Source organism: Ambystoma mexicanum, chromosome 3q (assembly GCF_040938575.1).
Source record: "Ambystoma mexicanum isolate Mex_15411 chromosome 3q, UKY_AmexF1_1, whole genome shotgun sequence".
NCBI lineage: Eukaryota > Metazoa > Chordata > Amphibia > Caudata > Ambystomatidae > Ambystoma > Ambystoma mexicanum.
In genome coordinates this window covers 334,580,339-334,599,910 of record NC_090926.1, presented here as the reverse complement: position 1 = coordinate 334,599,910, position 19,572 = coordinate 334,580,339, and the positions used below count along the sequence as shown (strand labels likewise).

The following is a 19,572-nucleotide window of genomic DNA, read 5'->3' as shown; positions in this document are numbered from 1 at the left end:
CTCGAATATCTACCCCACTGGAAAGGTCAATGGCCTGTAGAATGCTCTTGGAAACTTGCCCAACATCTTCTGTCTCTGAAAATGGGTCAGCTATTCGGGCAGCTCTTCTCCCATCACCCTGCAACGCCCGGTGCTTGGGGTGGGATCTTGCCAGGGAGATGAGCCCAGGTCTTCTTGCAGATCACTGGCTCTACATATCTCGGTGCTCTCTGGAGCTACCACAGGGGTTAACTCTGTCAAAGGTGCTTTGCACAAGCTCAGATAACAATGAGAACACGCATACCCCCTGTGTATGGAACGGCAGTCTGAAAAAGCTGGCTCGCTGCCCATGCTCTTCGCCTCGCAACATAATTCTTCATCTCGATCTCGTCGGCCTGACGTGATTCCAGCAAGAAAAGAGCTTGTCTGGCCATGCTTCATATGTTTCCTGTTTCTGGTTCTGACTTCAAGCAGGTCCATCTTGCAGGGGAGTGCCAGCCAGCCTCTTCTTTCTTTAATCAATGTGATTAACTGTCCTCCAGGGTGAATCCAGGGGCTGCCTGGGGCCTGTGCACCTGCGGAAGTGGGAGGATGCTAGGCAAATCCAAGTGCTTCTTCTTCTTCTTCTTAATTATCGGAGGCGTGGGCGGACCCACGCAGGCGCTTCCCCGTGCTCATTGTCCCTCTAGACCACTGGCTCTTCTGCACCACTGCAGTCCCAGCTCTTCCTACCTCTGTCCCTTTTGCTCAAGGGAAGGCGCCCACTCCTGTCTTGCCAGCCCAGGCAGTCCAGACCTACCTGGATTTCCAGCATAGCTCATTACCTCTTGGGGGAGTGTTTGGAAGCCGAGAGGGTGGGTGCCGGCTCACGTCAGTTCCTGTGCAGTGTCAGTGAGTCAAAGCCGGACACCCAGAATGCACACATGTTTTTTCTGGAGAGGCTTCTATGATTGGTCAGACTGCCTAAGGGGCGGAACAGCGTGCCTTTTGACCTGAAAACTTCTTTTAAAAAACATAGGAAAAAATTGAAATGTTGAGGTATATTTATTACGTTTCAAGAACTATATTTTAGTTGTTTGATCTGTATTACATCCTATTACAAAAGTAAAACATAAATATGCAATGTTTCATAGAAACATAATGTAAACATGACCTAATGTTGGTTGTGGAAGAGTGCTTGATACCTCTGGGCAACAGAAATAGATGCTGTTGCCATGACCCCCAGGTGTAGAATTTACCACTAGCAAAGAAGTCATCTGCAAGTTCAAAATCTACTACTGTCAGTTTCCAGAAAGAAGAAAGATTGCAGGTATTGCCAGCCGGTCCTGTGAGCCACTTAAATGTAAGGAACGAGGAGGGAGCTGGGGCAGACTAAGTGGCAGCCACCTCCCACTGTGAAATGCTGGGCGAGGTTGTGGAGAAATCCCGGCACATAAAGATAGGCTTCTGCGCCATGTTGCATGCCACATTTCATAATAGGGCACATGACCTCAGAATTTACTGTTTGCCCGCAATCACAAGTCTGCTCTGCATTAATTACACAATACTGATTGCTTCTACCCCCCACCCCACCCCACCCTCCTTGGATGCAACACAAGGCTTCTGTGTACAGGTGTCTGTATATCTTTTTTTGCCCAAGATCACAAGACTGCACTTTAATGAATCCCTTCAACCCCATTACTGACTGCTGTGCTGATTACTTTCTACCCCATGATGAACGCAAGCTCTTAGAAGATAATGTTTGCGGAAGATCACAAGGCTGCACTGCACTGAATTCCTTCAGCTCAGATGCTCATTCCTTTTATTCGCCAACCCAACCCCACCACCTAATATACTCCTTGGCCATGGTCACAAGGCTGTGCTGTAAAGAGTCCTCCCATCTCCCAGAAAGTCTATAACACCCAGTATTCCTTTTTTAATGCCCTCCTCTTCACAGAGAACACAAGTGATTCTTGGGTTTGTCCAGGATCGCAAGGCTACGTTGTAATGAATCATTCCATCTCCAAATGCTGAGCTCTGAATATATGATTTTCCCACAAGCTAATTGCAACAGTCAAGAATAACACACACTCTACGGCTCCAGCGCAGCGGTAATTACCATCACTGCCAGTGGTAATCTGAGAGGCTCCACTTGGTAACAGGAATGACACATGCAGGCCAGTAATGGATGTGGATTTACTGAAATATCACCAGCAGTATTTCAGTAAAACCACGGGCATTATTTTAAACCTTTTTTTTTTACCATTTCCTTCCTAATCTTCAGGAGGGAAGCGGGTTATGTACATTAAGGAATCATAATGTTATACAACTTTGCATAATGGTATGTTATGAGGGGTCATAACAGCCACTCTCTGCATTAAATGTCGACTGGTATCAGAGATGCCCACGTGTTCACCCTCTTAGGGGTTCCCTGTGCCGAAATGGTTCTCTGGCAGCGAAGGGAAGCGCTTGCACGCCCCTTTACTATTGGTAAAAACACATAACCCTTCGGGGGACCTTCAGGCTTTTTGCCTCCACCTTATGGGTGGAGGTAAATATTGGAGGTGCTGGAGAGGTTTTATGATGGCATTCCACATGGTAATCAGGCAGCATTTACCGCTGGTGGTAAAAACTCCAAGCATGCAAGGTGATGTGTGGTAAAAACAGGCTGTAGTTGCAAATCCTACTTGGTTCTACTGTTCCCGCCATGCCTGTAATGTGGCCCTTTAATGGAAATGTTTTGCAAATTTTCATTTAGTGATTAAGTTCCTCTACGAAATATAAAAATAAAAACACAGAGAACAATGATGCGTCAACGTAGTTTAATTTCTATGTTGCTTTGTGAATTATTTGTGACGCTGCAGTGAGTTGGAGGGCCATAAATAATCCCCTAAAGGGTTCCCTCTGGCCCAGGGGGCATATGCAGTACGCCAGTGAATTTCACACTACCTTGCCAAACCACACATCTTCTATACTGTAATGCAGAGGTTCATTTACTCTAATGTACTGTTACATTACATGTCAGCTCAAAGTTCAAAGGCAGACAGAAGTAATGTGTTCCTATGTTATACAGTGATTCATTCACTATAATGAACCATTAAATGCGACAGTTGGACATGTTCACATAAAAGGAACACACACACTGCGTAGAAATGTTATCACAGATCGGACACTGAGCGCTAACAATAACATTGTTAGTCGTGTCCTACCATTCCAAGATGGCGCCAGGAAAAATACTGCGTTAGTTAGGAAGCAAAGCCCTAACAGGACGCATTCTCCACATCACAGGTCATCTGATTGGTATGGATTGGCCGCCATGTCATTATAGTATAAATACCCACACTAACAGTTGCAAGCCTATGCAACTATAAGTGCTAATCACAAAAAAGAACAAAATCAAAAATGTACCAGGCAGCATGAGTGGAGCAACAGATCAATGCGCTCCCATGCGGCAGTGGCAAATAACTCTTTAATAACTTTGCCGAGGGGCGGAGGGACACTACGGAGGTCTGCTCCCAGCTGACAAGAAACGTTGGCACTATACTGTCCAGCTGCGGCCTGGCGTCTCCTGAATGCATTGCCCTATAGCTTTGGGCTTGAATGGAACTTGCGCAGCATCAAAGCCAAAATAAGAAGGCTCATAGCCCAGACTGTGAAAATAAAAGACAGATTTGGGCCTCATTACGAGTGTGCTAAAAATGCCGGGAGTCCAGGCCCCTACTGGCAAAGAATTGCCCCAATCACCGGCACTGGTACTAACGGTGCCGGTGATTGAGGCAAACCCATTCCATGGAGTCCTATAACACTGCATGGAATGAGAACTTACTGCTGTTGCCAGCACCCGTAATATACCGGTAACACCAAGCTATCGGGCGCCAGTAACAGTAAGGCGCATTTGCCGGTAACCCGCCAGGATTACAGGCGGGTTGCCAGTAAACAAGTAATGACCCCCAAAGACATGGAAAGATTAACAAGTTATCTAGCAGTACAGTTAGCCATAAGAGAGATAGACAAGATGAAAAAACATAAAAACGACAAAAGGGTTTCAAAAAAAGGGAGGAGAAATTGCCAAAAGTAAAAGAAGAATGTGTTTCAAGTTTATTAAGCAAGCACATCTGGCTAATAAAAAGCTTGTCTAGCAGCGAGCCAAGAATATAATATGGCATGCACAACTGTGGCCATCTGTCCAAGCAGGCAAAGAAGAGACCAAGAGTAAAATGTATGGAGACATGTAAAAAAGAAAGCATTTAAAATAATTAGGTCTAGAATGTTTAGGGAAACAGGGTATTCCATTAATGCATGAATTGTTTAGACTTGTGATCAGCATGACAATAGTGCCCTCGAGATACCCCTCGTCTACACTTCCTGAGAATTTGCGGAGAGACATAGCTCACATAGTAGACGGGAGATTGGACAAATAAGATATGCGTTATATGCGTGAAAATTCAGTGTACAAGGACAGAGTGGCAGATCGCAAATTTCACCTAGCCAAGAATCCTTTGCTTGCATTAGGTTGGAATGAACAGAAAAAGGTCGAGGATGATTTTGGATTCAAAGAGAAATACCCTAGATGTACCTGTAGAGGTAGTAGATCTGACAATTTTCCCCAAGGATTCAATAACAGGATTGTGGAGTTAGGAAATTAAATGAGGGGGCTGTATAGTTAGTAAACAAACACAATCATTCTAGGTGGTACAATCAGAAAATAGCAGTGCAAAACAGCTTTGGTTGAATATTTTCTGATTGTACATATTCTCCTGAGTGGAGTATTACTGTACTTTTGCACATACGCCACAAAGAAAGTTGTAACATGGCAGGCAGTAACACACAATAATTCCAAAAGCACCGGAATTTATCACATTGTTCAAATCGTGCATGGACATTTTGCACCGGCTCAGATCAAGGGCAATCTCACAATATGATTTCAAAAGAGGAGTTTGCAGATTTAGAGTAGCACCTGCATTGTGCATTACCACTCTGAGCATAGGCCACCCGAGGAAATGGGGAACTATTGTGTATGGATAGAGGTAGAACATATGTAGTCCTTATGGTTGACTCCAATGGTTGAGACTAGAAAACTACGTGGCAAGATTAGGTTATGCATTGAATGGAAATAGTTCAATAAAATAATATATTGGTGGACATTTATCCGATATAAACAACAGTACAATGTTGTCCAGCATTAGGGGTGAAAGAGACTTCACGACATTTGATGTTTCATCAGTGTACATTCAAGTACTCATCAATGTAACATAATACACCACTGCATATGGAGTCTAGGCCCCCACGCCCTAGAAGAGACATATTTGGGCATGCAATCTGGATCGCCCTTCTCTGCCTCAGTATCTCGAATGCTCATTCACAGGCTATATAAAAAGATATCTGGGGCACAATACTCCCACTCCAGCATATTTGTGCGCAGAAAGAATAGTCCAAGTTGTGGAAACTTTTGGAAGTCTTCACAGAGCAACATCGAAAAAGCAAATTAGGTGTGCAGCCTGGTTCTACTTAGGACATGGAACCACAGGTTTGAGCATGAAACCCAAGAGGACCCAAAGGAAAGCCATTGAAAAAGCCCCTGTCACACTGAAATAGAACTAACATAACATGCTCTCTTAGGGCTGGAAATTTATATTCAAAATTAATCTTCAATTATAGTAAATTGTTTCTCTAATGCTAATTGATGACACACTGCCCAATTTACATGGCAGGAGAAATTTCAGAAAGGGTTTAAGGAATTAAAGAATTCTACTCTTTAGAGTGCTCATTCCAGATCAAAGCAGCCCAGTTTTCTATCTTTCGGCTGTAGTGCATGTTAGAGTCAGCCTTCCACATTTCGTAAGAGAGTGAAATTACATGTTTCAGTTTTGTGGAGGAGTTGTCTAAGCTCTTACGTGTGGACAAAAATTAGGATCACCTGATAGAAAAGAGGAAATCCTCCGAGCTTTCATAATATTCATTGGGTCCCCACCTTGCCAAGGCATATGGTAATAAAGCACCTGTGTTCACCCAAGGAAACCCTTCTCTTAAATAAGTATATTAGCCTCTACGTGTTTGATGTATGCCAGAAATAATTAACATTAACATCAGGTAATTAGACATCGTCTCTGTTTCATGATTGGGATTACACAAACAAGTGAGTCAGGACAACAACCTTTAATATAACTAGCCATTTAAAACATTCGTTATATCTCACTATTGGGCAATTTGAGGTTTCCACTGTCGCTCCGCTAGAAACATGGACAACAAACTTAAGAAACACTACAATGGCCAGTTGGACTGACATGACATGACCTCTCACCTGTTCTCTTCTCTCACTCCTCTTCACTGGAGAGTGAACATCTTACTACTGGTCACCTTCTGAATATCCCCACATAATAGTAAAGACTAGCTGAAGTTAATGAGTTTAAGCTTAAGTCAACTTTTCCCCTTCCAATGGCTCCTGGGCGGCTAATCGTAGCTGGTCCCACTCCTTGCGGGATTAACCACAGTGACTGACGCTGCCAGAGTTACAGGGTATCTCACCTCTAATGGCAAATACAGGCCAGGCCATGAAAGGCAACATTTAAACACTGAGGAATATAGAATGGAGCCATTCTACCAATGAGATTCTATACCCAGCGGTTTCCTCTCTCTCTCTAAAAAATAACTGACTGCTACAATGAAAAATGCTGGCCAGGCTGTAAGGTTGGAAACGGCAAAGAAAAAATGGGGTCAGGCTCAAGTGTGGCGGGATGGGGAAGGCTGATGTCTGGAAGGCAGATCCTGATATTCTCGTCTGAGAAAAAGATGTGGGCCAAAAGGAAACTCTGGTTCAATCAAATAAGGGTCCTTCTCCGATTCAAGACACTTCACCATAACTCTCCAGCATCCCATTCCCATTAGAACCATTTCCATTATAACACAAAAAAAGCAGGGGACAGAACAGGGACACACTAAACAATATAAAAAGATGGCGGAAGCTCAGGCGACGCTACCAAAAAAGAAGGAGGGTGAACTTGCCTGCCTCGGAGAATCCTCACAGCCATTGAGGATAGGGGAGAGGTTTACAGCCTTGCTCATCAGTAGCTTTGTCATTTTTCTAACCAATTATAATCTAGTACATACATTTGTATTTTTCTCGAATATAATTAGAACAATATTCGCATGTGCTCCACAATAAACCTACTTTCGTTCAAATACACTGCCAACTTCTTATAGCATGTGCCCAACAATGATGATTGTTTCTATCTGTGTTGCCCCCAGAGAAAACAATTCAGTCCCATTTTAAAATGAAAGGTTATTGCATAGTTCAGACACCATTTCAGGGTGCATGCACGTCTATTCTCTTGGGGTAAGTAAGTCATTATCACCCCAGCTCTGCTCTCCTGGGGCACGTTTCGCCTTTTCGAAGGAAAAAAGGGTGCATCGTCTTTTCCTGTTTTGGTTCCTCGGTTGTGGGTCTCAATAGTTTTAGCCATCAGAGCCACCTCTAGTGTTATGTTACGGTACAAGGCTTTTATACTACGCCAAATGACAAAGGTAGCATTCCCAGAGTGCCCGGCTTGTCTGGATCTTGGCATATCGTACCCCGTATGTGGTGTCCTGACCTTAGATTGTGGAATAAAGAAAAGTAGGGAGAAGATAAGAGGGTGGTAAAAAAGGGGTGCAAGAGCAACAGCCAGTGGGAGGGGTGATGTAGCATGGAAAGGTGTGTGATAGCTTGAATGCGTGGGGATCCATTAACGTGGACCATAAGTTTATATTGCAAAAAGGAGTACTGTAAGCATGTTTTGAACTATGCATAGTATGTGAGGCCGCTTCAAAGATCAATAGGTAGTTAATAAACAGGTAATGTTTGGTGTGTGATGGGCTTAATAAGTGCTCAAGCCAACCAGTTAGATTGTGCTGGCTTTTGACGCAGGACTGAGGTCGACATTTTTCACGGAGGCCAAACACAGGGATGGTCATTTGGGACCTGCCAAGCAAGGAAGTCATGAATAGACGGTGTTAAAGATGAATGTAGTTCAAGAACGGAAGAGGATGGGTAGCTATGGAACAGTTCACACATTTCCAAATATGTCACAATCCTAGCACTCCTAAATGTGAGAAGATCCCGTAAACAGAAGCCCTCGTTCCTGAATAAACAGAAGCCCTCGTTCCTGAATCGAGCACAGCTCACGCCGATGCAGTCAAGGTCGGAGTCAACCATAAATGCTATGGGAATTAATCCTCCCAATGCACGTCCTACGGTGCATTTATTTATTTAAATAATTGTTTTTTATAACGCGTCTAGTTCGGTTTCTACGCGCAGATCCGATATTTGGATCTCTGTTGTTCTGCATGGTCTTGCTTCGGCCTCTACAAAACAATTGCTGCAAAAATGCTGTGGTTTGACCCATTAAAGGTGCACCGCATTACACCATAAGGGGAGTGGGGGTTGCAGGGGTGTCCCCCGCACCCTCTAAGTGGTATAATGGGTCCAGGAGTGTCACCCGCATCCTTTACATGGATTGCGGCGACAAAACCACAGCCTTTTTGCCGCGATATTTTGTGTCCGCGGCCATTTTTGCTGAGATTTTAACACATGGAACCCTTGCTTCCAACACCAGCACGTTGCCCCTGTGCATTGCCACAAGGAGTTGTACATGTTATTACATGCTTTGTCAATGTGTCCCTACACTGAGCCAAATAGCAACAGTAGTACCAGGAGCCACAGGTATGAAAGATGTGGGCGAGGAGCGGATGACTGGCTCTGGAATCCAAACTAACGTGTGCGCACAGCACAAAACATGAAGCCAAATCAAGCAATGTACAGGAAGAAAAGACCAATGAACCATAAGGTGGCATGGAATAGTCCAACATGGGGGACCCCTGACTGATCATTCTGTGCCGTCTCAATCCTCCAGCTGATCCCTCAAGAAACAGCTGTTTATAATTGAATGCGGGCACACACTTCCGATTCCAAGCCCTGGGGTCCTACTCTGCGTAGATGTCAGGTCACCTGCTCCACAGAGGGTAGTCTGACCTGGAGCACCCACTCATGGCAAGACTGTACTCCCGCCCCTAATGCAACATGTTTGCGCTCTCAACACTGTTGCCACCAGCATATCTACCAAATCCATCACCATCGCTGCAGAAACGCGGTGCCCTGTCCTCACACAATTCCCCACAGCATCCGCACCATCATTCCACAAGCTCCAAACACCCATATACCATCTCCTCCCACTAACTGGCACCAGCCTTGAGGACTCCTGCCCCACAACAGCCCAATTCCTCTAAACCTTTAATGCATCCCAGATGCAGAAGCATACAGTCCCCTCCTTGGCCAACTTATGCAGAACAAGCACACAGCGCTCAAACCAGGATGCGAGGTCGATCATCTGTGGCCTCCCCCACCGCAACTCTCACGACCCTCTCACATGCCCTTTATGCAAGTGGTCCAAACGTGGCTCTTGCCAGCCTCACAGCTCCTCACTAACAGCACTCCTCCATTATCAGTGACAAGAAGCCTCAGAGTGAACATAAGCACCGAGAGATGAGTGGTCAGCTGTGTAGGGAGACTTGGGTGGTGGGAGGGCCTGGATGACGAGCAAGTAAAAAGGTGTTTTAACTGAGGGGAGGTGCTTGCTAAAGGGTCCATCCATTTGGGGTGAGTCCACTGGAGCTGGCAGGCCCACATGACAGATCATGAAGGGGGCAGAGAAGTAAAGACAAAGCCGCCTGGCACGGGGCTGAGCTAGGAAAAGAGGGGCGAGGTCGTTTTGGTGTGCCAAGGCAAGATGGTGTTGTCCTCCTTGAGCAATGCTCTTTTGCTCCCAGCAAACAACCATCTCAACGCACTTTATGACCGGTGTAACTATATACATAAACTCCAGTCCTAGAATATGTGGGGAAGGTACTGCAGAGTGTGGGGTTGGGGATAAAAAAAAACACTGAATTATTAAGTATTCCCTCTCCCACCAAAAAAACACCACTCTCAGTTTCTCTTTCTCTCTCATGTTTCACTTTACATGTATTTCACTCCAGACCAATAGGAACATGAAACTGCTGTTTTTCTAAAGAAATACAAACCCAAAAGAGAATGGGTAAGATACTAAAGCGCTCCATCACAGGGCAAGCTTTTCTGGCAGCGTGAACGTGTGCAGCCAGCCGGCCTTGCTTATATTGGAAAACAATATCCCTGTTGAGGCTTAGACGTGGCTGAAGTGTAGAAGGCTTAGAAGTGGCAGACGTATAAAAGGCTTAGCAGTGGCAGAAGTGTAGACGGCTTAGCAGTAGGGGAGGTGTAGAAGGCTTAGCAGTGGCAGAAGTGTAGAAGGCTTAGCAGTGGCAGAGGTGTAGAAGGCTTCGCAGTGGCAGAGGTGTAGAAGGCTTAGCAGTGACAGAGGTGTAGAAGGCTTAGCAGTGACAGAAGTGTAGAAGGCTTTGCAGTGGCAGAGGTGTAGAAGGCTTAGCAGTGACAGAAGTGTAGAAGGCTTAGCTGTGACAGAAGTGAAAAAGGTTTAGCAGCGGCAGAAGTGTAGAAGTCTTAGCAGTGGCAGAAGTGTAGAAGGCTTAGCAGTGGCAGAAGTGAAGAAGGCTTAGCAGTGGCAGCAGTGTAGAAGGCTTAGCTTTGGCAGAAGTGTAGAAAGCTTAGCAGTGGCCGAAGTGTAGAGTTGTGTGCAAGCTGCCAGCTTTGTTTTGTTAAGCCTGTTTCTACAACTTTGCCGACTCTTACCCGATTTACCATCCTGATGAGGACATGGCTGAACAAAAAAGAAACTGCCATCTCTGCCGAAGACATTGGGACACTCCCCATCCTGTATTAAGTGCCTGGCTCCCTTAAGCTTAAATGTTTCAAAGAACATTTCACAGGAGCAATTATTTAGACTTCTCCAGGACAAGAACTCAAGAAGTAAAAGAAATCCATACGAGCAGCTGAAGAAGAGCATGCAGTCGAAACATTGCGCTCTTGCAAGTTACGTGTACCAATTATTTGTATGGAAAAGCGGTTTGATTTTTCAGCGTTTTAATGAAAATGCTGAACTTGACGAACTAATACAACTAATCGATCTGTTTAAAAATTCAAGGTTAACAACACTTTTCTGGCAAAGTGTGCAGAGGACATGAATAGATGAACTGTTCCCTTCCACATATTTATATGCACGCAGCCAGCAGAGGCTTCACTGGGTGCAGGCTCCTTAAAATAAATGCAACAATTCATCTGGAGTCCAGAGGACTTGCAGAGTGTACACACAGCCCAGATCCCCAAATCTGTGAAGTGGGGCTCTGTTGACCAGATTCTCCAAACATCCTGTGTCATTATTGAAGCCAGCCAGCACTTAGGCTCTGTAGGCCATCTGTGTGATGGGGAAGCTTGCTTGGCTGAGTGTGTGTTTTCCATTTCATTCACGCCGAGGGGATTTGCCAGCCATGAAGTCCAAATTAGAAACTGTTCACAATGCACAGGAAGTACTAATTCCGCATCCACGGCACCGGTAACAAACATGATGTGACTTGGTAGAGGAAGAGCCCATGCCTGCAATGTAGGTTACACAAGTGAAGTCACCCATTCATTGGTGAACACACCTCCACAGGATGGGCTTGCCAGGCACGGTATGGAAAAGGTCAAATCGCAAAGTGCAGGTTCATTTTCAAGCAGCTGTGATAAACAGTTTTGGCACCAAACTGTGCAGCAAGCCAATCTTGTTTTTCTGGGGAACGAAGGGTGTGGGGGTCGTGAGGGGTTTGGGGGGGTTGTGATAGAATGTCATCTAGTGAGGGTGAGATAGCCTAAGCTTTTTATTTTTAAGAATACAATTATGTGGGTAATTCTGTTTCTAAAAGTGAGATCTTCTAAAGAGATCCTACTTCGATAATGCTCCATGCCAAAAAAAGCATAATGCACACATGTACCTTGCTTTGACCATCTCTTGATGCCCCCAGCAGCTGCGTTACAGTGTCAGTAGGACAGGTTCAATGGTCAAAAGTGCATTCCTGAACACATCTACTGGAACTCACAGTTCCAACAGGCACAGAATGCATTTTAACTGCCTGCACCTCTGGTTCAAAATATTATAATTGTGTACCCGAGCAGCCTGGTGGCAGGTATTAATCAATATTTATAAAAGTGAAAATGTGTTGGTTTGTTTATGGCAGGCAAAGTGTTGTTCCTTATATAATTCCACACCATTTCACCAATCTGCACCACATGTTGCACAGTTACCTGTTAGGACCCTCTGGGCATTACTGGCTACCTGACATTTGGACGGATTTGGGTTGTTTTACCGAAGAAGAAACATTTGCGGCGGAACTGACCGTAGTCGATTTTGCCGCAAATCAGTTTCTACTTCAGCAAAAGAACTCAAATTTGGCCATAGACCGCCAACCCCCCACATTTGGACACCCCAGCCCGTGGATTTTAGCGCCTTCTCACATGAGACGGTTGCCTGAAATCGGTGAAACATCATTGTGGTCATAGAAGGACCGGTCCTCAACTCTAGAATGTACAGTTTCTGGGGCATTTGCACCGCAATGCCCCACAACCAACTGCACCACGCCAAGGTGAGGCAACAGGTGGGGAGAGAGCACAGTAGGTCCCAGTAAGCAGCAGCACACTAACTCTTGCCTCCCCCCAACCTCTCCTCCGGGGTATGTCAGCCAGCCACACACACACATTCTCAGTGCAGTTTACTTCAAAGTGAAAAGCACAACAAGCGATAAGCGAATCATAACAGCGACCTACAGGATCATTGATTTACAACAATTGATGAGAGTGTTGTCATGTCTGTCCACAGAACCTGTTCAGAGAACGGGTACTTTTTGCTAGAATATAAATTCAAGCCATGCCTGGTTTTGACATTGTGGCTAATGAGATGACAAAATTACACAGCCAGAATCATTTGGTGTCATTTATTGCCAGCTTGGTGAGCAGTGACTGAATCATGAAAGGGCCTGGTGTGTGTTAGCTGCCGGGCCTAAAGGCACCCAAAACAAAAATGAGTGTTCCAGCATTAGATTTTGATCCCCTGAGGAGAGTCAACACATTCCTCCAGGGAACAGGAACTCTCCCCAGGATGTCCCCTGGGAATCGGTGCTTCAAATACGGCCCTGTCATTACTATTGCTACCTCACACCAGGGTGCTAATTACTAGATATCTTTTGAGGTAGGCAGACAGAGGCAAGGGGCACAGTTAAAATAGTCCAGAGGTAAGGTTCAGATCACAGAGGCGTCACAACATCTTGGACTGGAGATGTGAGGTTGCATCTTACATGGGTGGCTACACATAATATGCGAGGCATCTGCTGGCATTTACTGGCATTTCTAAGGCAATGCAGGATGCGCTTGACATACAGTATGAATGCAGCACCTTAATATGACAGGCTGTTGCTTATATATTATAACTAAACCTAGTATGTGAGGATTAAAAAGGCATAAAATGGCAGAATCTGTATAATGAAGCCAGCACTTGACACATGACAGCAGTACTTAGGCATAGCTGGCTGTACATTACATATTATAATCATGCCTGCATGGGAGACTATGGCAGGCATACAGTGGCAGTATGTGCATTCAGGAGGACAAACCTGGAATATCCTGGCACTACATGGGAACGTTTGGCCGTATTAATCACAAGACTATATCAGCGGTGTAAAGCGATAACTGCCAAAAATTGCAGAACTGTGACACTTCATGAACCAAAACATGGCATATCAAGGAAGCACAATTGGTCAAATATGGTTGGTAGTTAAAATAGTCTTTTGGCTTCTTTATTAGATAGCTTAATTAGCTGCTTAATTAACAAGTACTTTCAGGGGGACAGAACCACAATGTAGCTTGTGCTTGTAGAAGTTCTTGGTGCTCGACAGGGTCGAGTCCATTTCAGGGCGCTTTGCAGCTCCTGCGACAGAGTTCAAGACGGGAGACAGCTGCGGGTATCAGGCGGCAGGAAGTTCGGCGAGCAAGGCTGGACAGATGGCTGCAAGCTCGCCTACATGGCGGCTCAGGGTCAGGAATCGTTGTCTCAGTGCTGGTTGGCGGGTCTGAAGCACTGGTCGATGCATCTCAGGCGACGTTAACAACTGCGTTGTGACAACAGTCAGCAGTGCAGTCGATTGCAGCTCAAAGGGCTCGACTGGCTACAAAATGTACTTTAAGGCAGATGCTGGTTGATGCTTTTTGATACACTTCTCCTAGCTTCTTCACTGGGTTTGTGTCGTCCTTTATGGCGGACGGCCCAAAGCTGAGGAGAGTGTTGCAGACAGCTACCTTGCCCTGGGTTTGGTTCAGAGACTCTCTGGCACTTCCCACCTATGAAGCTTGCTTGCAGAGCCTAGCAGGGCACACTATGTGCTGGCTGGGTAGCAGTTCTGGGGCTGCTGGAGGGTCCTCTGGATTAAGTATCTCCCTCTGCTCCCTGGGAGATGTTTAGGGGAGAGATCCTGCTTCCCTCATTGTAAATCCTGGCCTTCCTTTACTGGCAGAAGCTGTAAGGCAGACTGTACCTTCAGCCAGGGTCCAAATGAGTTCTTCTTGTTACTCCTTGCAAAGTCTTCGGATGATCTATCCAAACCAAGGGCGCGGCACTTTTAAAGCCGAATGGGCCCAAGTGATTGGTGTAGGCTAAGCCTACCTTAATGAACCAATCCTGGGTCCCCACCAAAAATCTTCTGTATGCGTGAGGTCATAACCAGAGTGCTTTGCAACAGAAAAGGAAAAGGGGTGAAAACATGTAATACTAAGTCCCACCCATCTTCCTATCTGTTGTGGATCAAAGGGTATCTCAGGTTAATTGAGCTCTCTGTGGTTCCTGATTAAAGCGGCAGGTCTCCCTTTAAGCTGTGGCGAGACCAGACTTGTGAATGGGGTCCCCTTGTGGGGATGACTACTGTAAATACATAGTCCCAGACATGACAGGTCACTGCCCTTGATACTGAGAGGAGGGAGCTGGCTCTAGGTTGTCACAGTGCATATCAAAGGTTGTTGGGGTTTCCTGTCTCCAATGTTAACCTCTAGCAACCAGGCCCAATGTGGGCCTGTTTGAAGTATACTCTATTAGTATCAGTGGTCGAAGTGGTCGGGAGCAGTTGGGAGCGGTGCTCCTCTACTTTTTTAAATTAACATTTACTGGTCCTATACTTTTATTTATTTTTTAAAACTGTTCTGGAATGGTTTCATTTTAAAATTAAAAGTGTAGGAAGAAGTTGTAACTTGCACTTTCAGTACACTTCGACCACTTATTAGTATGTTAATTATGTTAGTTGCTGCCACCATCTGCAGAGGGTAAACAAACGGACAGGGTGAATCCATGTAGCCTTTGATAGTTAATTAGGCAGGCCATGGCAGGAGGAAGGTTTTGACCCCTCCCCCTTTCTGAGCTGCATCATGTACTCTACCTGTCAGATCCAACTAAATATGACAGTGAGGACTGTGGTTGTACTGTGTCCACCCAGAGTACACGGTTCTATGGTCAGTGGTGGAAATGGAAAAAAATTGGTGGGGGATGCCACAAGGGCCGGCATGGGGGCGGTGCCCAAGGAGGCAGCGTTTAGGGGGGCAGAGCTGGCAGTTGACCTCGGATCAAAGGAAATGTCCAAAATAATAGTTTAAAACAGCGCTATTTCTTTCCTGCTGCTTCTTTCCCAACTATATATCAATTCCACTTTAAACCACTTCCATGGCACTGGTGATGAGTTACATCACTCTGTGGATAATAGTTTTGACCAGTGTTGCTGAGTATTCTTAAAAATGTACAATTTGCATCCCATTTTATTTAAAAAAAACTCCCCCTTGGGTACTATTCAAACACAGTGATTTCTATAGCAATGTTCTCTTTTACTTGAACCACACCCGGCACAACTCCTGCAGCTCCCCTCTGAAAGCAGTTGGGTGGCTGCATCGTGTGTGATAGTTTCAATGTTAATAGGGGTATTTATTTATTCATGCAATGTTTGTCATGCCTGTATATTTATTTATTTATGCAATGTTTGTCGGATACAGGTATCTGACAAACATTGCATAAATAAATAAATAATCTGGGTGCATGTATCTGACAAACATTGCATAAATAAATAAATAACCCGGGTTGTGGCTGGGGTCTGTAACTTCCTCTGGTGACCCCTTCCACAGGGTCACCAGAGGAAGTAACAGTTTGCTCACGGGTGCCATTTATTTTCCCCGAGCGCTGACTCTGGATGGATCCCGAGATCCGGCTACACATCTGGTGCCTGATCTCGGATCCGGCGAGAGCCAGCCCCATCGCCAGTGCTGTTTATGGTTCTATATGTGTATGTGGTGTGGTGAGCATAGGAACATGTGTGGGATTAGCCCCACACATTTTCCAGAGGTTGATCTTCCATCATTCAATTTCATTTAAAACATGTTTTTAAAAGCCCAGGCGAGCGCACACCAACCATGCGGATGGTCGAATTCCTCACAATAACACCCTCACCGTTTCCCATCTCGTGCAGGGCTTCTCCCACCCACCTAGGACGCACGCATGCGCACAGCTCTCCTCGCTCACCTCCTCAGCGCTCGGGGGCGTTGCTGTCTCCAGCCAGGACGGTGCTGTCACTTCGCGGAGATAATTCCCCTGATCCCTTCGCACACGTGCGGCATCAAAGGCCTCTCCTGGGAAGAGAAGCGTCATCAGCATAAAGGAAATGAAGAGCGCAGTGCCCAGAATAGATGCTGCAGACACCAGAGACAGGGCTGGCCCATACGCTCCCTCCCGTTCACTACACAATAACAGGCTGCGTTCCGGCCCAGAGCAAACCCCGCCACTGCCCCGTAGCCTCCCACGCGTTCCCAGAAAACATGCCAACCCCTGCAGCGCCTATCATTGCCTGACAGCTAGGTGACCCGCGCAAGCTGCCAGATAAAATGCCATCACCGCCACATAACATACCAAAGGATACGATCCCATACATGCCAGATAACATGCCATCCACAGCCACATGCCTGCAATGTGCCCGCTATACACTGCCAGATAACATGCCATCACCAGCCCCAGAGCCCTCCGTGCCCTGCCAGATAACATACCATACAGCTAACTTCCCATACAGTACCAGATAACATAGCATACACACAATCTACAATACACTGCCAGATAACATGCCATCTCAAGCCCCAGCGCCTACCATTCCCCGACAGCTAGGTGACCTCCACACGCTGCCAGATAAAATGCTATAACTGCCCCATAACATACCATAATATACGCTCCCATACTTGCCAGATAGCATGCCATCCACAGCCCCATGCCTGCCTTGTGTTCGCTATACACTGCCAGATAACATAGCATACGCATAACTTCCCATACAGTGCCAGATAACATAGCATACGCACAATCTACAATAGACTGGCAGATCACATGCCATCCCCAGAGCCTTCCATAGCCTGCCACGTGACCTCGATACAGTACCCGGCAACATGCACTACAAATAACCTTCCTTACACGTTGCCGTTAACATACCCCGCCCATAACCTTCAATGCTCTTCCAGGTAACCTCTCACCCACTGCCATATGGCGTCTCTTACCCTCCCATACGGTGCCAGGTGGTACACTGCCAGATAACATATTAGACACGGCAGTGCCCAACGAGCAGGGTCTGCAGCATGCCAGTATGCCCCAGTTGTATGGGCCGGAGTGGGTAGTTTGAAGAGTGACTACATTGTGCCACTGGTAGTTTTGGCCGATGTTATGTCACACATTCACTTTACAATGCATTATGGGCAAATCACGTTACAAAAAAGGCAACTTAGTACTCGGTTTGTCATGCGATTGTGTGTAACTTTGTATTGGTGGCAGTGCCTATGTTATGGCCTCACTTGACCCTGCCTCCATAACCTTACCCCACCCGGCCCATGGTATCTCACGCCCTCTGGGGAGGAGTGGGGCCTCCCCGCCCATCCTTTTCTTACCTGTCTGCACGGACTCCACGCGAGCCGCAGCCATCGCACCAAAGAGCACCAGGAGTGGAAGCACCCGGGCGGGGAAAGGGAGACGGGTTCCAGCAATCAGGGGTCCCGTGAACCCCATAAGCACAGAAGCCAGCTGGATCCTGAGGTACGAAACGTCCACGGGAACTTCAAGCCAGGAGGCGAATGCACCAACGCCGAACGGACCCTCTGCCATTACACTAAGCCAGGCACCCCCTGCCCTCCCCGAGCCTTGACCCCTCCTTGACCCCGGCACCCCGCTGATGCTAGAACCTCTTGCACCTGCTCTGAGCCTGGAAGACCCCTTTCCCTCCCCACAGCCCCCAGTGCCCTCTCACAGCAAGAACCGTGTGATGTCCCACTGAGACGACTCTGAGGCCCCCGTGGTGTCTATTGGCTGCCACCCCATATACCCCCACCGCCATGAACGTTCTCTCCCCAGGTTCTCCCCCACCCAGAGGAGTCCTGCTCCTCGGCGGAGTCAAAAAAAACTTTACGAGACTAGAAACCCCCGAGTCTTCTCTGCCCCCACACCAGCCTTGAGCCACTCGCGTATTCACCGGCCTTGTAGCACCATGAACCCTCGCGAGGAGGGCTCTGCGCACGTGCCGCTTTCTCTAGCCTGGAATATGCACTCACCCCTTGAGACTCGAACGTCCTCGCCTAAAGAGTTCAGAACCCTCTTGCCCATCCATTAGCCTGCATTTGGTTGTTCTCTTCCTGAGCATTGCCCCCTTCTTCTACAGTTCCTGCAGCCCCTGCTCTGCTTCCTCTTGCATCCTTCCCAATTCCTGCAGCCCCTGCTCTGCTTCCTCTTGCACCCGTACCAGGTCCTGCAGACCCTGCTCTGCTTCCCCGTGCACCCGTCCCCGTTCCTGCAGTTCGTGCTTAGCTTTCTCCTGCACCCTGTCCCAGTTCATGCAGCCCCTGCTATGATTCCTCCTGCACCCCGTCCCAGGTGCTGCAGCTCCTGCTCTGCTTCCACCTGCACCAAGTCCCGATTCCTGCAACTCTTGCTCCCAGTCCAGTCCCTGAAGCTCCTGCTATGTTTCCTCCTGCACCCCGTCTCAGTTTCTGCAGCTCTTGCTCTGCTTCCTCCTGCACCAGACCCGTCCAAGTCCCTGCACCTCCTACTGCTTCCTTCTGCACCCCGTCGCAGTTCCTGCAGCTTCTGCTTCCTCCTGCACCCCGTCTCATTTCCTGAAGTTCCTGCTCCCAGTCCCGTCCCTGCAGCTCCTGCTGCTTCCTTCTGCACCCCGTCTCAGTTTCTGCAGCTCTTGCCCTGCTTCCTCCTGCACCAGACCCCGTCTCAGTTGCTGCAGCTCCTGCCCTGCTTCCTCCTGTACCAGACCCCGTCCCAGTTCCTGCAGCTCCTGCTCTGCTTCCTCCTGCACCCCGTCTGAGTTCCTTAAGCTCCTGCTCTGCTTCTTCCTACACCCGTCCCAATTCCTTCAGCTCCTGCTGCCGGCCCAGCCCAAGCAGCGCTGGCTCTGCTTCCTCCTGCACCCGCCCCAGTTCCTGCAGCTCCTGCCCTGCTGCCTCTTGCACCTGAACTCGTCGCAGTTCCTGCAGCTCCTGCCCTGCTTCCTCCTGCAGCAGACCCCGCCCCAGTTCCTGCAGCCCCCTTCAGTCTTTGACGCTCCTGCTACCCGCAGCCCCCTTTCTTCCTAGAAGCTCCTGCTATGCTCCCTATCGCACCCTTTACTCCCCCAGCT

The 19,572-nt window shown here is 47.3% G+C and overlaps 1 protein-coding gene across 3 annotated transcripts in view; it reads right to left on the bottom strand.

The window, feature by feature from the left end:
- ADAM19 (ADAM metallopeptidase domain 19) overlaps positions 1-18,112 on the bottom strand; it is a 378,374-nt gene extending 360,262 nt beyond the window's left edge. Inside the window, exons 1-2 of one of the 3 annotated variants that reach the window (XM_069653928.1) lie at positions 17,840-18,112; positions 16,443-16,549 (exon numbers count right to left, since the gene is read on the bottom strand). In XM_069653928.1, coding sequence (XP_069510029.1) covers positions 16,443-16,549; positions 17,840-18,053 — 321 coding nt within the window. In that variant the 5' untranslated portion in view covers positions 18,054-18,112. The remainder of the gene's footprint in view (positions 1-16,442; positions 16,550-17,839) is intronic. The other 2 variants (XM_069653926.1, XM_069653927.1) reach the window with 2 other exon arrangements.
- Between the last annotated feature and the right edge of the window lie 1,460 nt (positions 18,113-19,572).